Here is a 20,927-nt window from a genome sequence, read left to right as displayed (position 1 = left end):
TGTCCTTTATGCCTTCTGATTTTATGCATGCTTGTACAGTTTAGACACATACAAACAGAGTTAAAGCACGTTTCCTGATATGTCACTTTTTTTTTTTCCAGAAAATCCGCAGAATTTCTGCACGTCTCATCAGAGTGTGTACATTGTATAACCACTGAAAACAGGTACATATTATATCATAAATTATTTCCAGACATACATTGTATCCCTTTTCTCACCTTCCCTATCTGCATTACAAGGGGCACCTGGAAGGATAGCAGCCCTGTCCCAAAGCACCACTGCCCAGTCCGGGCGTTCATTCCCACTGCTTTTTCAGGAGTGTCTGTCGCTGTGCAGTGCGAACATCCATACGGGGATGCACTGCTCTGGGAAGCCCTCCTGCTTCTCCTGGCCCAGCACCACCAGCCCACTCTTCCTTATGAGGCTCCGGAAGATGTCCATGTCCCGAGTCACACTGCTGTCAGAGAGATCGAGGATACAGCCCTCCCGGGCCACATTGTCCTTCAATATGATGACGCCATTTTCTTTCAGGCCATCTCGGCACCGGGAAAGAAATGCAAGAAGGTCCTTATCAGTCAGGTGCCCTACAAGGGGGACCAAGTGGATGGGGGAACAGGATGATATGGTAGGGAGGATGGAAGATGAGTAGGGAAGAACACGGCTGAGAATCAGGAGACCATTTGTTCACTCATTCATGAGTTATTTAATAGCCTCGTTTAGTTACAGGAGGCTTTGAAAATTTAGATAAGGGGACACATATCCTCTTAGAGAAGACTCTGTCCCCTGTCTGTAAAATATATTATCCTACCTAGCCTGTCGACCTCATAGGCATGAGATAAATTATTGTCTACCCCCACAAGTCCCTCCCTGTCCCCTGGAGAACCCCTCTATTACTATATCTTTGTGTCACACACACACACCCCAAAATCGAATTCACTGCTGTCTCGTTTCCTGGGAATTTAAATCTAAGAATGTCTAGTTCTGCCAATAAATGGGGATTAATCTTTTTGACTGCACTTTTGAAATTTTTTCAAGTAATTAGATTTCTTTGAGGATTTAGGTTGGTCCAAAGGCACTTGCTCCATTTAGGTTGGTTCGAGAACCAACGTAAATCCTCAAAGAAATGTAAATTTATTGTACAGAAAATGTCAAGGGAGAAATCTGGAAGATCAGAGTTTTGTGGGAGTTCACATGACACCTAAGGGAGCTAACTGCTCGAAGTACTACAACTAACTCTTCCCTGGTGCCCTCATTAGCCCCAAGCACCGTCTTCTCTGGCTGAAAAGGGGAGAATAGCAGAGCCAAAGTCATGCAGGACTAACCAGAGACCCACTGAATCCAGATGACATCATATCTCCTGAACGGGGGTGTGAATTCCTGCAGGCTGTAGCAGTGGTAGCTTTCTACTTTGTCACCTTTGACCTGCAGGTAGTTCTGGGCTTCAAGGAGAAAGGATTCCATCATATCCACCAGCTCCACACTGTTGAAAACAGGCAATAAGACGTGTTTGCTGACCCTTCCTATCCCGGAGCCGCAGTCCAAGGCGCAGTCTGTTCCAGCTCTCCCAGGCCCCTGCAGAAAGGCACCTTGATATTTCAAGTACAGAGACCCATCCTTGAAAATTGCACACCCTAGTTACCTCTTTAAATCAACTTTATTAGGTAAATTTTATGCAATAAAATGTACCATTTCTTGTATACAATTTGATGATTTTGGACAAATGTATATAGTCATGCACCTACCACCACAATCAAGATATACATTCAATTATCTTTTCAAAAAATCTAAATATTTCTAGTCCTGCTTTCTTTATCCAAATAAAGAATTATAAATGAGATTTTTAAAAAATAGTATCTTAGGTTTACACACTTGGTAATTTTCTCCAAAAAAAAATGAGCCATTGCTAGCCCTATGAAGATTAAATGTTAATGACTAAATTTGAGACAAATCCACAGGTAAATGGTTCTACACTATAGATTATTGCCGTGTAAGCAAAAAATAACCAGACAGTGAGAACCTTTCCGAGTTTTAAAATTAAAGACTCATTCAATGGAAACATTTCAGTTTGGAATAGTTGAATTTTATCTTTTCTAGGCAAATTTTGAAGGCTCTGAATTATCTACTCCTCTTGGGTGGATGGTAAGTTTGGGAACCTGAGCTGAACAATGCTAACTTTTCCATTCCTGGCCAGGATTTTATTTCAAATACAGCCCTGATGGCACACAGCAAGTTCACATGGATAAAAGATAGTTTCGGCAAAGTTTCCTTGTGTCTTTTAATGCTAAACATTTTTTTCTGGGTTTTTTTGGCACCAGAAACAACATGATTTATTTGGCATAAAAATTCTAAAAACAGTTTTTTTAAGTATGTCTGTGCATTAATTTAGCTGGGAGTGAGGGGATGGGAAGATGGTGGAGGTAGGGAGAAATCAGCCAATACAAACTTTCTCAAACTTGCTTCCATAAAACTTAAAAAACGTTTCTGATTTATGAAGATTCAGCTGGTCTAAATTATTTGGTCATAATTGGGATGGCTGCTGAAGCAGTTTTGTGCTAGAAATTACAGTAACAAGATACTTGAAGTTGCCAATCAAGATCTTAAGGGAAAAGCCTACTCTTGATTTCTCAGGAACTAAGAATAAAAAAAAAATTGGCTAAGGATCAAAGGTGAAATACAAACAGAGGGAAACATCAGAAAACCAGCTTTCTAGTCCACCCAAATGGCCTTCGTTATGCTAGAAAAGTACAATGAAGAACAAAAAGTGAAGGAACTGTAACTTCTTTCAAAATGGATAATAATAGCCACAATTATTATTTATACATAGCAAGCTCTTAGCTATAATAATTATAATAAGAAAACTCCACAATATCGATTATTATCCTCATTTTGGACATGAGAAAATTCCGATTTCTAATATTTCATAACTAATGTCAGAATTAGAATTAGAACAGGAACTGTCTGAATCCAAAGCCAGTTCTACATTAGAGATGTCACCTCAAGTGATAACTCTGATTCTCTTGGTAATATCTGTCTAATGCTATGTTACAAAGAATTACAAGGCTTCATTTAGACAGTAGAAAAGAGATCTATGATAGATTAGTGATGTCTGCCTCAAGCATGAGAAGGGGAAGTGGTAGTATACTGCCATATGTTTGCCATTTTTACTTATACTGTGCCACATGTCACATTCAAATATAATTTAGACTAAGCTAATTCAGAAAAAGGCCTAAGTATGAATGCTGTGAAAGAAGCATCTTCTAAGTAAATTCATAACAAAAAGATGGGCAGTAGATGGAGAAATTATGTCATTATTAGAAATGACTTTACTAAAAATGTGTATGCTCAATAAGAGATTCTCATTTCAAATTTTTCTTATTATTACTTGGCCTTAAAAGCCTCTATTGGTCACGTTGCTCTCATTAGTGTAGAAAGCAGTTTTAGAAGTAGAATCCTGGAACAACAAAGCACCCTGAACTTTATTGGACACCATGGCTGCCTGAAACTGTGATTGTATTGAAACCTGATGCCCTTGAATGCATATGACTAGAACTACATGCAATGTATGATTTCAAAACAAGACAGTCTTTTTTTTCTTTTTTTTTTTTTTTTTGAGATGGAGTCTCACTCTGTCACCCAGCCTGGAGTGCAGTGGCGGGATCTCAGCTCACTGCAACCTCCACCTCCCGGGTTCAAGTGATTCTTCTGCCTCAGTATCCCGAGTAGCTCAGATTACAGGTGTGTGCTAGCTATTACACCCCACTAATCTTTGTATTTTTAGCAGAAATGGGGTTTTACCATGTTGGCCAGGCTGGTCTGGAACTCCTGGCCTCAGGTGATCCACCCACCTCGGCCTCCCAAAGTGATGGGATTACAGACGTGAGCCCATTTCGTTATTTTCATTTTCATTTATTATGCCATGTTTATATTTATGAATCCATATAAACTAGTAAAACATTATTAGGAATTTCAGTTTAGTTTTGATTCTGCCTATGTATTTTGTTTTGAAGAACATTATTTTAGGTTTATCCAGTGGAGCTAAAAAACTAAAATGAAAGGGCCTCATGTCACTATAAAAACTATAAAATATAACAAGTTAGTAGACCCAGATTTTTTAGCTATCCAATCTCTGAGAAATGTCAAAAAATAAATACTATCAAATAAATACTGATGACTTTCTATGAATTACTACGTTTGCCCACTAGAAAGCTAAAACAGGAAAGTTATCAACTATGGCATTGACATCATCTTGATGTCATTTGTTTATTTGCTAAAGTAAATACATTTGCAACTAGTTTAAACACCTTTTCCCACTGTCTCATGTTATTAAGTGCTGAAAGGAAAGCAAAACTTTAAACAATCTTCTTTTTGCAGTTGACGCGAGAATAAGTCATGTCAGATACTCGTATTCCCTAACTCTTTGTATCTTGACCTGAATACTAATCTAGTAGATTAGAGTATGAAGGTCAAAGTACCAAAATATCAGTCCTTAAAAAGGACTGTGTTTGTGCTTAGAAGTCACAGTTTTACAATGAGCCTTGTCTACTAAAAAGGACTCCTTATATTTGTTTCAAAGGAGCAGGCTGCCTCTTTTCCAACATAAATATGCTAGCACAAGGCTGTTTCCTTTCCCAGGTCTGTGGGCGTGCTTATGGGCTCTGTCTGACCAGCATCCCTGTGGTAGCTTGGCATTCCACACGGAGTGACAAGACAGCTGGATTACTAACTAAGCTTCTGAAATGCTTTGGGATCAAAGTTGGCCTCACCACGAGGAAAGCAGGAGGGATTGCTTTCAGCCAGGCCGGAGGAGAGTCAAGGTCTATGGTCCACCAAAAAAGTAAATATATAAATAAATAAAGCAGGGATTTTTCAGTTTCATGAGACAAATGGAAAAAATATGTCATGGTTAACAGCAGGGAGTTTGATGTCAGGCAGACCTGGCTGGGCTTAATTCCCCATTCTGTCTCTTACCAGCTGTGTAATCTTGACAACTTATTTAACCTCTTCAAGCCTCAGTTTCCACAACTATAAAAAACAGAACTAATAATAGCACTTACTCCAAGAATTCGCATGGGGAGTAAATGAGACAACGCTTCTAAAGTGCTTAGCAGATTGACTCTCGCAGAACCAGCATTCAGTGAAGCCAGTCAGCAACACTGATTTAGAAATACTCCAAGTTAACCTAACCTGTAAATATCCACGGTCTTCATCCCTAGACTCTCTAGTCTTTTATGGCTGAAGCTAATGTCCAGACACTTTGGCCCCAGTAAATACATCATCCTGATCACATTTTTATCCACTGTCAGGCTCTGGACTCACACACTGGGTGCTCCAGGGAGATTGGATTTGAAGTGAACCTCACCTCAACACTAGAGATATTAATGTTTTGCTACTAAATTGGTTGATGGCCTAATGTTTATATTTCCTTTATCAGAATAAAATGGGCACCAAATCTCAAACCAATGACTTTGTAATGTGTTGGAACAAAACCTGTTACCAATTAGAACTTTGCATCTTCGATAGAACTAACAGCAGCTTTATCTTGGGGGTTAAGTCTTTTCTGCTGTTGTTTTGTTCTGTTTTGTTAGTTTGTTTGTTTGTTTGAGATGGAGTCTTGCTCTGCCACCCATGCTAGAATGCAGTGGCACGATCTCAGCTCACTGCAACCTCCGCCTCCCGGGTTCAAGCGATTCTTCTGCCTCAGCCTCCCGAATAGTTGGGACTACAGGCGTGCAATGCCACGCCTGGCTAATTTTTGTATTTTTAGTAGAGACGGGGTTTCACCATATTGGCCAGGCTGGTCTCGAACTCTGACCTCGTGATGCACCCACCTTGGCCTCACAAAGTGCTAGGATTACAGGTGTGAGCCACCACACCCAGTCTTTCTTGGGAGTTAAGTCTTTTCTAGCAACTAAATGAAGTTCCTTAAAATAGAATGAATACATTATATGAAAGCCTGTTATTAGTAGTGATAGTAATAAATTAGCTTGATTGGGTACTAATTTTGTGCACTAAAGCAGGTACCTGACATGTATTATTTCGTTTGATCTCCACATTATCCTGTGAAGTAGCTTCTATTGTCATGCCCTAGTCACAAGAGAGAAAACTGACACTTGGTACATTTAAGTAACAAGCTCAAAGTTGCTTATACATTAAGCAGAAGAACCACAATAGCCTTAAAGCCCAAAATTTTGACCCCTACAATATACTGTCTGTATTCATATGACATGACAGTAAGGAAGTAGGGGTTGACTCAATGCAGGACTACAAAAGGATAACATTCTTTCAAGGTAAAATCAAAACTATGTATAAAATAGTATAAAAGGATTCTACTTTCATTGTTTTTAAACTGAGCATAATCATGTATTTCCTTCCAACATCTCATTTTTATTACAGGGAGTCAATAAGTCAACCCAAGATCCCAAAGGACATGATCTCTCATCAATCATTTGGGTATGAAATGTTTATGAGACTCTAAAAGAGATACCTTCTTCATTCCCAAATTTTATATCAACACCGCTAATTCACCTTCCTCTGGAGCATGTAAGATTAGTTGGCGATAGGAGAGTGAAATGCCAAGTGGGATAAACGAGTGTTACTATATTTATCATATCATAAATGGTTCATCCTTTCTGAACATCTTAAAACAGGCTTGCAGGCAGAACTCTTGGCTGGGTCATATGGCTTAGTCGTGACTTAAGTAACAACACAGAGGCATGCGAGCTCAGTGTTTGCAATGACTTTGCCTTCTCATCAAGCTGCAGTTGAATAACTCACCCCAATAAATTTCCTAAGAAATTTCCGAGAGGCCTGGATGTCTGGACCGGACAGTTCAATGAAATTTCCCATCATACCCTCTTCTGTGGCTGGTACTTCCTGGTAGAAGAGTTTTGCTCTGGCATAGAACTGCATCTCGCCATTGATGACTTGGCTCGTTAAAGCGTACAATTTCACTGCAAATGAAATGTTATTAATATTTATAAGAAAAAAAGCTCAGCTTTATGCGTTGCATTTCCTTTTAAAAGCCTGTGAATCTGTGCTGTGGAGAAAAGAGCACTAGTTTGAAGTCAAAAGATTTGGGTTTGAGTTTTGGCTCCGTGACTTACATGCTATGTAATGCTGGGAAAATGTCTTAACTCCTCTGATCTTCAGAGATCGCATCTATGGATTACAATCATGTGGCATTTTCATGACTTAATAACTCTATAGTTGAATAAACCCATAGCTATATCAGTGTATTAAAATTTTTAACAGTGTTAGCTACAATAATGTAAAGAATGTCATCAGTTTTGTGGTGAGTTTTATCCCTGAGTTCCAAATGTTTTCTGAGAATTTTCTCATTAAGCTTATAATAAAGTTTAATGAAAAAATTACTTTACTTCTAATCGTAAGGTAGGGGTAACTGTTTTATATCTTTTTCAAATAATACATATCCAAATATGTCTTCATACCAATATTACAGAAATGTGCCTGAATTCTACATTGTGAAAACAAAACAATAAAAGAGACATAATATTTATTGTGCAGCCATTCTGTCCTAGGTAGTGTGCCAGGCACATTCACATACACTTTGTCATTTTATTATTTTCAAAAATGTATAAGAAAAATATGTGTTCCAACTTCTGAGGAATAAATGAGACTACACATAAGTGTATTTTGCAAACCAAAATTCACCCATGCAGATATAAAATATTTTCATCATAAGACATTCATAATAAAACGATAGACAGTAGATTAAAGGATGGAACTTCTGGTTCAAGATTGTAGGCTGAGTACATGCATTTGTCTTCTCTCCCTCCCAGTATTCCCTGAGAACTATCTTAAAACACTAAACCCATAATAGTGAGGAAAATGAGAGGGTATCACTGATGGATTCATGATTACAATAAATTTCTGGACAATAAAAAGCAGATGGAACAAAGCAAAAGAATTTGCAGGCCAAAATATTTGCAAGAGGAAATTACATTCCGGACTTAGAATCAACAGGAAGGCAAGTGTAAGAATGAGAATGGAAGTCAAAAAAACAAAAACGAAACAAACAAACAAAAAAACAGCATAAATCAAAACTCTGTCTAGAGAACAAACAGGTAAGAGGACAAGTGCACCCTCCTAAAAGCAGCAGAAAGCACAGCTGTAATCCTAGAAAGGGAAAATGTGTCTGTTGTCTTTTAAAAGAATAAGTAGATCAATTGCCTAGGAAGAGCTAGACCAGTTAGCATTAAAATGTTAGAATACTACTCATTTTCACATATAGAAGACTCCAAGTGCTGTCACTTACACCCATTCATCAGAGTCTGGTAAAATCTACCTGCACATGTAGGGCTTCTTGTCTATTTAGGGGACAAGTACAAAACAAAGGAAACCTTATCCATTGCCTAGAATTATTTACCTTGTTTTTTATTCTTAAATGTGGATAAATGATCTCCAAACACATGAGAGTAAAGTAGCAGCCTGAAAAACAAAGAGTGAGATAAATAGTCAGAATTGACCTCAAAGAAAACAAAAATAATTCAGGAAATGGATGAGAATTTAAGCCAAAACAAAACAAAAAAACTCATATATCTTTGAAGACATATGAGAATAGGCACATCCATAAATTAAAGATAAGATTCCAAGAAAATTATAATTAAAAGAGCAGTAAAGAATTATTAGAAATTAAAGTTTTGATAACCAAAAACTTTAAGATATAAAGTTAGGTAAATTTCCAGAACATAAAACAAAAAGATAGATATGCAAAACAGAAATAAGAAGACTAGACTTATATAAGCAATTCAGAAGGCCCAACATCAAGCTAATTAGAATTCCAGAAAACTAATAAAATGAAGGGAAGAAAATTATTAAAGAAAGTAATAGAAGAAAATTCCCTGGTGCTGAAAGAGATTGTAAGATCCAACAAAGCGCTGAGGTGCATAGATTTTTTTTAAAGCCACATTTAAGCACATCTTTAAGAGATTTCAAAACAGAAAGAGTAGTAAGAAGATCTAAAAGTCATGTAGAGGAGGAAGAGTGGCTGACCTTCAAATAGGGTTGCAACATTTAGGGGAAAAAAATACACAACACACAGATTTGAACTTCAGACAAATAATGAATAATTTATTGGTTTGAGTATGCCTGAAATATTGCACATTCCAGGGTAAATACTTACACTAAAAATTATTTGGTGATTATGTTAAAATTAAACTTAGCTGGCATCATGTATTTTATTTGGCAACTCTATGTTCAAAAGACTAGAATCAGGCTTATATCACAGATCTCATCAGAAACACTAGAAAACAATGGCACAGTGCCACCAATATTCTGAGATCAAATTTTTGGAAACTAAACTTAATACCCAGTCAAATTGTCAAAGAATATTTACCTCCTATAGATTCATTCTTCAGAAGTTTCTTGAAGCTATATTCCAGCCCAATGAGGGTTACAATCAAGAGAAGATGCATGATGAAAGATGATGTAATTAACCAGGAATCCAATGAAAAGGAATCGCAAAATGACAGATATGTATCAGATCTGGAAAGAAATCAGTTTATATTACAAGACAAAACATAGACTTCAAAAATAATATCTTTAAGTAGAATAAGCTAGATCCAAGGCAACAGAGTAGGCAAGAAGCAAGGAGATATTAGAAATATTCTAAGGAAGACATATTTTTAATCTAAACCACCAAAAATAAAAGATAATTGAAAGCTCCAAGAAAAATATACAATGGTTCAAAAATGTTATGATCAGGGCATGAAGCAAGCCAAAATATGGCATAAATTTGGGTAGAAGAAATCAAAGAGAAAAATACCTATTTCACTTTAAGAACATTTTTCTTCAGATAATCCCAGGACTGAGATGTTGGATGGTGTTCAGAATTGAACAATTACATAGTTCCAAATTTTGATTCTAAAAGTTAAAAATCCAAAAAATACCACTTATATTACTATGACTGTTTCCATCTATGGAGTTGCATCAGCATTTTCCAACTTGGAGACACTGGAGCCAATGTTTGTACCCTGAATCACCATGAATTTGCTGAAAGGGATAACAAGAACAAGAATCAGTTTCCATGTAATACATCATTTTCTGGAGGCCACCAATATTGTTTATATCCTCCATACATATTAACTATTATACATAGATTGTTATTTTAAAATTCAAATGTTTTAAAAGTTTAAATAAATACATAGAAGCTTTTTTTTTGCTATTTTATACACAAATTAGCTACTGATTGAGAAACTACAACATTAAAAGAATGGTCCTTATGTTCAAAAACATTGAGAACCATGGACCTACACCAATCTCCCTTCCCTAGCACTTGGTAAAGTGTTGTGTACACAGCAAGTGACTTAATAAGTGCTTATAAATTCAACAGGGATGACAAAAATCAGGCATCGCCAATAATATGACTGTTCCAAATTCTTCCGGATGTCTCAGAAAATCAGGCTAGGAACTCACAGCTCACAGAGGTTGCCCAGGGTTGGATGCTGTTCTGGGATCATTGGCAAGCCATAGCCCAGGGCTCTCTTGATCCAACCAAAGCAGCAAAGCAGCCACACTCATCATCACCTGCTTAAGTCAACTGGTTTGTGCAGTCTATTAAAATCCTTAATCTAGAAATAGGAATGGTCCATTATGCCAGCAACATTTAGACCACAAGTGAATGCCAATCTCAGCAGGCGTCAGACTCAATAGGTGGGCTTTTATGGTTATGGACTTGAGTTCTCATTTTCACCTAATTGACAGCAGCATTTCACTAAAAAAAAGATAAATGAGGTGTCATGTTCGGCCCCAGGTTCTCCCCTCCTGAAAGCTTCTGCAGTTGTGCATATTGACTCAGATAAGTCAATCAGTCACCAGCACATGGCTTTTTACTATACAAATATATATACTGGCTAATTAAAGAATTACAATGTCTCTGTGAAACCTGGGGTAGTTCAAGACAAAAACTAGACACTGTTTGTTTTTTATTTAATGTAGTATTTATTTATTTCTTGACCTACATTATGAGTTGAATTCCCAAGGAGCTTCCACTATTTACTTGTGGTGAAAAGAAAAATAGAGTACGAGTTGGTTTACTCTGAAGGAGAATAAAAATGAAATTTCTAGGAAAGGTTAATATCCAGGAGAGTTTACATTGAAAGACAATTCATTCATGATTCAGTTATTAAGCCCCAATACAACATTCAGGATATAAACATAAAGCTCAATCTCTCTCATGGAGATTACACCCTAGCATGGAGGAGTTAAGTCACATGGCTGCATGCCCAAAGAATAGTACCAAAAAATGCCTTGGGCATGCAGCAGATGCCTGCAAGTAGCAGCAAGAAGACTCCATAAGACTTTAACCATGAAGGATACTTTTTATTTGGGTTATCAAAAAATGAGCAGGAAAGAAATGTCACATGGCATGAATTATCTGGATAAAACTCAGAATTTTCAAATGCCTACTTGAGAAAATCTTTTGCAGGTAGCAAAAGAATTTTGTGTCTTATGGTCTCATCTTCTGACTCTTAAGATGCAAAGAAGTAAGTTTACCTTGAGGCAATGTGCCATTTGATGACTTTTGCTGTCTTTCAATATAAAAATTGGGAGAAAAACAAAATAGTCACTCAAAATCTTAATCCAGACATGAAAGGAAATATTGATCCAGTATCAGAGATAGGGACAACAAGTCAAGACAATATTATCCAAGTTGGCAATAAAATGAAGACTTTCTGACAAACAAGAAATTTTGTTGATAGCTAAGTGCTTATCTGTGCTGAGTATCCTCTTTTCTTTCTTCTTTTTTTAAGTGGTTGAATATAGCTATTTTAAAATACCTCTCTATTCCAGCTATTAGACCTGTTTGTCAATTTAAACATGATCTAAAATTCTTCAGAATATTTGTAAGCTAGGTTTAGACAGTAATTTTGAAATGATTTGAGTCTGGTAATATTTGATCAAGTTAGACCTTTGCAACAGAAAGAAAAAAAAAGAAGCCCAATTAGGAGATGCCCCTGTGAAAGGTAAGACCTTCCATAAAAGAGATTTGCAGGTGAGTACTTCTCAGTTTAGCCATTAAAGAAGTAATGGTAAAACAGGAAAAAAGGAAGAGAGGAGGGAAGGGAGGGAAGGAAGAAAGAAAAGGAAAAAGAGGAAGGAAAAAGTTGGAGTAAGACATCCCTGGATTTGTTTGCCAGCTCTGACGCAAATTAGTTTTATGACCTTGAATAGGTTACATAACTCATGTTAGCCTCAGCTTCTTCCTCTATAAAGAGGTAATGATACCTGCATTAGGCTGTTCTTGTGTTGCTCTAAAGAAACACCTGAGACTGAGTAATTTATAAAGAAAAGAGGTGTTTGACTTATAGTTCTGCCGACTGTACAAGAAGCATGGCGCTGGCATCTGCTAAGCTTCTGAGGAGGTCTTAGGGAGTTTCTACTCATGGCAGAAAGTGAAGCCAGAGCAGGCATGTCACATGGCAGAGCAGGAGCAAGGGGAGAGGTGGGGTGTCACACACTTTTAAACAACCAGATCTCATAAGAACTCACAAAGAGGACAGCACCAAGCCATGAGGGACCTGTCTCTATGACCCAAACACCTCCCACCAGGCCCCATTTCTAACATTGGGGATTTTAACATGAGATTTGGATGGGACAAATATCTAAACCATATTATTCTGCCCCGGACCTCTAAATCTCTTGTCCTTGTCACATTTCAAATTCCCTTCTCAATAGTCCCCCAAAGTCTTAACTCATTCCAGCATTAACTCAAAAGTCCCAAGTCTCAAGTCACAAATCTCATCTGGAGATGAGTTCCTCCACCTACAACCCCATAAAATCAAAACAAGTTATTTACTTCCATGATACAATGGAGATACAGGTATTAGGAAAACATTCCCATTCCAAAAGGGAGAAATAGGCCAAAGGAAAGAGGTTACAGGTCCCTCACAAGTTTGAACCCCAGCCAGCAGGACAGTCATTAAATCTTAAAGCTCCAAAATAATCCTTGAGTCCATGCCCCGCATTTTGGGCACACTGATGTGAGGTGTGGGCTCCCAAGGTCTTGGGCAGCTCCCCTCCTGGGCTGGACCATACTGAGGTTGTAAGCTGCAGGTGGGTCTGCCGTTCTCAGGTCTAGAGGCACTTGGCCCCCTTCTGATAGCTCCAGTAGGCAGTGCCCCCAGTGGGGACTCTGTGTGGGACTTCTAACCCCACATTTCTCCTCCACACTAGTAAAGGTTATCTCGGTGTGGGGGCTCCACCTTTGCAACAGGCTTCTGCTTGGGTGCCCAGGACTGCCCATACATCCTCTGAAATCTAGAGGCTTGGCAGCCTCCACCACTCTTGCACTGTGTGCACCCACAGGCTTAACACCATGTGGAAGCCAACAAGGCTTACAACTTCTGCCCTTCAGAGCAGATGCCTGAGCTGTCCCTGGGCCCCTTTGAGCCACAGCTGGAGCTGGAATGGGACATGGAGAACAGTGCCCTGAGGCTACACAGGGTAGCAGGGCCCTGGGCCTGGTCCCCTGAAACCAGTTTTCCTATACTACTGGGTCTGTGATGGGAGGGGCCGTCTCTTAGATCTCTGAAATGCCTTCCAGACCTCTTCCTCATCATCTTGGCTGTTAGCACCTGGCTCACTTTTAGTCATGCAAATCTCTCTAGCAAGTGGTTGTTCCACAACCTGCTTGAATTCTTACTCTGAAAAAGTTTTCTTTCCACAATACTAGGCTGCAAATTTTCAGCTTTTATGCTGTGCTTCCCCTTTAAATATAACTTCCATCTTTAAGTCATTTGTTTGCTTCCAAATCTTGGTTAGGCTGTTAGAAGCAATCAGGCCACATCTTGTATGTTTTGCTGTTTAGAAATTTATTCCGCCAGATATGCTAAGTCATCACTCTTAAGTTCAATCTTCCAGAGATCCCTAGGACATGGATACAATGCAACTTAGCTCTTTGCTAAAGCATAAAAAGGGTAACCTTTGCTCCACTTCCCAATAAGTTTCTTATTTCCATCTGAGATCTCAGCAACCTGGTCTCACTGTCCATATCACTATCAGCATTTTGGTCATAGTGATTTAACAACTCTAAGAAGTTCCAAAATTTTCCTCATCATCTTGTCTTCTGAGCCCTCCAAATTCTTCTAACCTCTTCCCATTACCCAGTTCCAAAGTCACTTCCACATTTTCAAGTATCAGAAGCTTCCACATGTCAGGCATTTCAGGAGCACATTTAAAAAAATTATTTGTGTAGGTCTCTCTTCTACACTAAACTCTTCAGGATAAGGCTATATCTTATTTTTTTATAACCCTAGCACTTAACATTATGCTAGCTTCTTGATGAGCCTTCTTTGAATGTTCATTGAATAAAAGCTAGCTTTTTGTTCTTTGAATAATATATGGGTTCAACAAAGAGCTGAATGGTGATAGGGATTAACTGACATAAGCACACATAAGTCATACCTTTGGTATCATTTATGAAATACCTGTCCTTCCACTTAGGCATACTCAAATAATTAAAAAATAGTAACTATAATTGATCAAACATGTTTATATGTAATACATATGCAAAACATTTATATCGAACTGAATATGTAAGATAAACATTATATATCCATTTTACAAAAGAAGAAACCAAGGCATTAAGAGATTAAGTTGCTCAAGATTAAGTAGCTAGAGAGTGGTATATCTGGAACTTGAACCTATGTCTATTTAAATAGAAAACCTATAGATCATCCCTCTCATACTCTGTACCTAAAAATATATCGCTAAATAAAAAGGAAAATTATATTTTCTTCATTGCTTGAAAGAGAAAAATGGTGTTACAGCATTTGTATTGCACAGGTAGTGATAAACATTTGAAAATGTATCATTGTACATTGCTGAGTTGTGCAGCAATGCCTATCACAGGAATGAAATAAATTTTTAAAATACCAATAGCTGTGTGGTGAGTTTTATTCTGGAAGTTCCAAGTGCTTTTTAAGAGATGTTGTTATTAACTCTAGCTTTTAATTTTGATGGCAAAGGTGTAGCTAAACAATCTATGTCTTTGCCATCAAAGTTAAAAGCCAGAGTTAATTTCCTCCTCAGAGACTGATTCTTCTGAAAAGGGATCAGTGCAAGAGAGGATACCTCCTATATGCCAGGCATTATGCTGAGTACTTTCATGTCACCTCTTCACTTTATCTCTTTTAACTGTCACAATGATTCTATAAGACTAGAATTATAATCATCATTTTAGAGATGAGTAACAGAATCTGAGAGACTTGGTAACTTAATATCATATAGAAAAGAAATGTCATAACCAGGTCCTGGCATGTGCCTATTCAAATGCAAAGCTTCTGGTCTTTCTGTTAAACCACACAGAACCATTGTTCTACACATGAAGTTGGGCTAAGCCTACAATGTCTAGGAGTAATAGACTTTTGCTCAATAATATAATTAATGAATGTCCATTGACTTCTATGTGTTCAAAAATGTGGATAGCACTAGAAGAATCATTGAGTGTGAAGTTATTCCTCAATAATTGTTACTAAATATGGAGATGTTATCCCAGCAGCTCCAGTGGAACCCTTTGAGCACTGGCATACACATTGGAGATTTCCACTGACTTGTTTTCCTGTTCTGTTTCCTATTTGTTCATGAATAGACACTTTTGGAAAACTTGTTCACACCAAGCTTCTAACAGAACTTTGGTTGGTGTACCTAGATTATTTAAACCTACTCACTGACCTGCCTACCTTGATTATCTTAACAGGAAGCCAACTTTCTTCATAGGCTGTTTGTTCTGTATTCCTGTTAAATCATTAAATATGGTAAAACTTATATTGCCCCGTGAGTTAAGTTTTCATTTACATTGTATTATGCATTGTTTTAAAAAAGATCATGGAGTTAGATCACCTGGGTTCTAATCCTGCTACTCCACTCACCACCATAAGATCTTTGGCAAGTTACTTAACTCATCTGGGTATCAGTTCCTCAAATATCATATGGCGAAAATAACAGCACACCTAATAGAGATGTTATGAAAATGAACTGAGATAATTATATGCAAAACATTGAGAACAATGATAGGCTTGTTCTCACTTCTTCCTGAAGATCCGTTATGTTCAACAGCATAGCTGAGCCTTCCATTGGAGATTTTTACTACGTATGTCTTTGCTATTCCATGAATCTCTGAAGCTTGCCAGGGATGTTTCAGCAGATTTCCCCATGACTGAATGTCACCACATAGTGTGCTGGAGTGAGACTGGCTTTCTAATCTAGGCAGTTGGAAGGAGAAAGGAAGGAAAGAAGGAATCAAAGAGTCTGGTTAGCCACCGTTCTTTCCATATAATTACCCCAAACAACAAACTCTCTGTGCAGACCCTACAGGAGAAGTTCCCTAGCCTTTTTGAAAGAAGGGCTTTATTTTCATTTCTATGAAGTCTTGAAATTATCAAGAGTAGAGGAAGCTGACTGTAAAACACCTCAGCGGAGCTGGAGAGGAAGCATCTCTTCTGGCTAAGTTTTATTTCCAAACTGAAAAACATAATTAATACTCACTGCAGCCTGAAAACTCTCATATTTTGAATTAAGTGTATTGTCTTTGGTAATGCCTGTTCTAGAGAAAGCTACATGGTGACTTTAAAAGAGGCCTGGCTCAGAGGAAGGAAATAAAGAAACTAATATTTACTGAGGAGGACTATTTCATATATATACCAACATTTCATCCTTCAATCAACTCTGCTATAGTTTTAAGAAAAATTATACTCAGAGGCTTTAGTAACTCGCAGAGGTTAGTTTTCTAGTAGTAGCAGTGCAAACATTTGAACTCAGAACTTTGCTGATCCGCAATTAATTATTAGAGGCCATTTAATTCATTTAACAAATATTTTTTGAGTTTTTCTGATGTGCCAGGAACCATGGTAAATGCTAAATAGATACAGAAGAGGAAGAAAAAGGCAAGTCTCCACTCTCATGGGAATGAGAGTCCAATAGGGGAACTAATACACGCAACTGCATTCCATAAATATAAGTTATAACCTCCTGGGACAAAAACCAAAGTTTAAATGAGTGAATCAAGGATTAAGGGAAACCTTCTAATTGAATAAAAGTCACACTGGCAGATAAGACTTACGTGCAGATTCCTTTCTGAACATTCGGCTTCTCCCATTAGAGGACAAAGCCACAAAAAATCTGAGTATTCACAGAACTGGTAGCCTGATTTCCCTGTACCCTTAGTTTAAAGGGATTAACACAGTTATTTGTAGATTTGCATCCATTGTCACATTATAAAATCCTGAAGAAGAGTGGAAACTATCTTATTAATATTTGAATCCTTTCTAATGCACAGTACTTTGACAATAATGAAATTCCATAAATGTCTCTTACATTAAATATGACTGAATTGATCAGAAATAAGAATTGTCTGGTATTTTAATCTCCAAAATAAAATATTTTTCCCTGTGGCAGGAACATTTGCTAGTGAGCAAATATACATGTGCTCCCTTCATATTGCCCAGCATTCTTGAAGTTCTGGACAATGAATTCTAAACAGATGTAATCGATGTCCTTTGGGGCTGAAGTATTTAAGAGCTAGTAGACAAAACTTTGGCTGCTCTATTTGCTTGCCTGGTGACTAGTGATGTTCCAGCTGGCAAAGCCTCTATCATCCTGGATCCCTGATTGCCTGTGTGGAATATAGCCTCCCCTCCACCTCCAATAATGCACATTGAAAATGATGTAGCAAGAGTAAACAATATTTTTTATGTGTTCAGCTATCAAGATTCCAGAGTTAATTTGTTATTGCAGCATATCCCAGTCCATATTGACTTATGTAGCCCTCGATTTCTATCTTCAAAGAGGTACTGTGGATGAGGCTAGTTCTGTGACTCTCAGTTGAAACTAATGTCCAGGTCAAATCATCAGGTCAGAGAAAATAAGCAATGCCCATTTATGGAAAGTTGCAAATAAGTAAAATGAAGGCAATGTTGGCTTGGAATAGACTAATGGTTTTCAAACTGTGTTTATGGAACCCCACAGGTATTATAGAAGAGTCTCAGGACGGGCGGATCACGAGGTCAGGAGATTGAGACAATCCTGGCTAACACGGTGACACCCTGTCTCTACTAAAAATATGAAAAATTAGCCAGGCATGGTAGCGGTCACCAGTAGTCCCAGCTACTCGGGAGGCTGAGGCAGAAGAATGGCGTGAACCCAGGAGGTGAAGTTTTCAGTGAGCTGAGATGGCACCACTGCATTCCAGCCTGGGCGACAGAGCGAGACTCCGTCTCCAGAAAAAAAAAAAAAAGTGCCTCCGGAGACAGTGGTAAGTCTGAGTCTAAGAGACTAGACCAAGGAAAGGGTCTTGACCCCAATCCTTTGCAGAAAAGTTTCACTTTTTCCTGTATTTTACACTGGGCATCCATGGAATATTTTGTCAAAAACTTTGCCTTTTGATAATGATGTTTTTTTAAAAGGTTGAAAATAATTGGTAAACCATTAGCATATTTACAAAGGAGAAAAACACAAAATCACAATGATTTTATTGGACAATAAAAGGGATTGAGATCAAATATAAATTATTGTCCACTTGTGCCAAATTAATTTTCATCTGCTTTTCAGAAGAGACTATTGTATTCTACTTTTTCATTCATCTTCAGCTGCTTTCAAAGGTGACTTCTTTTTCTCTCTAGTAAATACTTGTAAAGTTTGGCGGTCATCTGCCTGTTAGTGACTCTCTTCTCAGCTGTCGTAATTGATACCTTTCTCCAGTCTAATAAAACCAAAGCTACAAAGCTACTCTTATAGAGGTATGGCCTGAAGAGTGTCTCCAGAAAAGCAATGCTCTGCAGTATATGAAGTGGCTAGAACATCATCACCTTCCACTTAAACTGCTCTATTATTTTTTCCTTTTGGATATAGATGAGATGTATTATATGTCCTAAAAGAATTACTCATGGGCAGTGTGATCTACCAAAAAAAGCCCTGGACTTTGGTCTTTGCTTTGATATTACTCTATCTAGATTAAATATCACCATCTCTGAATTTTATTTCCCTCCTTTGAAAAAGTAAAATGAAAGGAAGAAGGAGGGAAGGTAGGTAGAAAAAAATAATGATAACCTACCCCATCTATTCCATAGTGTGACTAGGAGAATCAAATAAAGTCATAGATGATAAAAAAGTTTTAGAAAGAAGTTATATAAATATGAAATGAAGGTATTTGTATGTTTAGAATTAAAGATCCCTCATAAATAGGTTTTGGCAGGCTGCTAACATTCAGTTGCTTGAATGCAATACAAAGAATTATGTAGCTGCTTCCACAGCTGGAAACCCTGACCACCTCAAGTGCACAATGGGGCTTTCAGACGACCTTAAGAGAACAGACTAGGCTGATACACAGCCTTCTTGCTTTCACTGGGGGAAAATATAAATCAAAGGGAGGAGGGTACTTTACTCTTTAATGGTAAGTTATTTCCTCTTCAGTGCTGTTTAGGGTACCCTTAAGTAACTACTTTCACAGAGGCTGAAAAAAGTAGAGTAGGCAAACCACATAAGCTTTTTATTGCTCTCTTATCCAAGTCTCTGAAAACTAGAGGAAATAACAAAAATGGAGACAGACTACTGATTTCTTAATATTCAAAAACCAAGCTAAAATCTGCTTCTTTAAGGCTCTCTGACTATTCTTGTGATTCAAGAAGACCAGAGAGGATTATAAGTGTGTACACAAGCACACACACATAAACATACATACATACCCCAAGCACATTTTTATCTGTTATGTCTTTCTTTTTAACTCTTACTCAGTGTATTAATGCATTAATACTCTCATCTTTGAATTATCAAATTTGCCCAATTACAATTTTTTGTAAATATTAAACATGTCTGAGTTTCTACAAGCCTGATACTCAGGCAACAGACACCCAGAGAAGCAAATCACAATGCCTGAGGGTGCATGGAAATCCCAAAATAAAGTCCGGACTCTATTTTAGGCACTTAATCTTTGTATTCTTCATAAAAGAATTCCATTGAAACATTTCAGCCCAATGACATTGGTTGTGGAGTTGTTTTTTTTTTATCTAAAAAGTATCCTTGTTTTAAATTCTCTTCTAGAAGCCCCATGACCTCATGCAATCCCTTCAGTCATTTCTTGTTTCTTATCTAGTAGCTCTGACTCACTTACCCAGGGGAATTTTTTCCAGCAGGTAGAGATAGCTCTGAAAGAAGTCATTGCGAATGGCTTTGTGAAGGATAAAAGACATGCTATGTCGACAGAGTTCATCGTCGGTCTTCTGCCAGCGGGATCTAAAGGCAAAATGGGCACCCAGGTGGGCCATGATGAAGGGGGATAATAACGATTCCTACAGAGAAAGGAAGCTTGCCTTGTTGTTTCTTTGAATTAGCCTTCTCTTTCTAAACGAACTTGAGACTGTCATTTTAAACCAGTCCCCTGTCCATCTATATCAGGACAGGCTGTCATGGGGTGTAGGGAGGAGGGGCAGCACACAGTGGGAGGGGAGGGCAGGCTCTTGGCACATCCCCCCTGTCTGATTGCTTGGGTGACACCACTCCAAACCAGCAGGTGCTAAGTAAGGATGAAAACTGGCTGAGAGAGATCCTGCTTCATCCAGGAAAAAGTACGCCTCTCTCCTTTAGCCACTACTTCAAACAGGCAAGAGCACAGCCTGCTAACACCCTGAATATTTGCCTTAATTTAATTTCTAAATTGGAATAGCCTAATTTCCATTTCAAAGAGTTGTGAATATTTTGCAGGAGATCTTGTTACCTGATTTGCATCACTCCTCCTAGAAAATTGAATCCTCAAATTACAAGGACCCTTCAAAGTCATCTTAGCCACCCATGCTTCTTTCATCTGTACAATTTCTCCCACAAAAGTTCATAGAAATGTGTATGTGTTTCCTATTTTGAAGGATCTTCAAGAGATGCAATTATTTGAAAGCTTGTTTTGATGTTGAATATCTTTC

At 37.9% G+C, this 20,927-nt stretch overlaps 1 protein-coding gene across 3 annotated transcripts; it reads right to left on the bottom strand.

Moving 5' to 3' along the window:
- Nucleotides 1-20,412, bottom strand: NTMT2 (N-terminal Xaa-Pro-Lys N-methyltransferase 2). Of its 3 annotated transcripts, XM_074026156.1 has the most exons (6): nt 9,785-10,011; nt 9,356-9,504; nt 8,387-8,448; nt 6,775-6,950; nt 1,323-1,572; nt 1-584 (listed from the first exon to the last, which is right to left on the bottom strand). In XM_074026156.1, the coding sequence occupies exons 4-6, from the start codon at nt 6,907-6,909 to the stop codon at nt 313-315; spliced, it is 657 nt and encodes a 218-aa protein (XP_073882257.1). In that variant the 5' UTR covers nt 6,910-6,950; nt 8,387-8,448; nt 9,356-9,504; nt 9,785-10,011; the 3' UTR covers nt 1-312. The 3 variants fall into 3 exon arrangements, with proteins under 3 accessions (XP_073882257.1, XP_005540019.1, XP_045248529.1); XM_005539962.5 differs by lacking the exons at nt 8,387-8,448; nt 9,356-9,504; nt 9,785-10,011 and adding an exon at nt 20,126-20,412; XM_045392594.3 differs by lacking the exons at nt 8,387-8,448; nt 9,356-9,504; nt 9,785-10,011 and adding an exon at nt 20,126-20,412 and having other exon boundaries at nt 1-536.
- Between the last annotated feature and the right edge of the window lie 515 nt (nt 20,413-20,927).

The sequence above is a fragment of the Macaca fascicularis genome, chromosome 1 (assembly GCF_037993035.2).
Source record: "Macaca fascicularis isolate 582-1 chromosome 1, T2T-MFA8v1.1".
NCBI lineage: Eukaryota > Metazoa > Chordata > Mammalia > Primates > Cercopithecidae > Macaca > Macaca fascicularis.
This window is presented reverse-complemented; position numbering and strand designations above follow the sequence as displayed.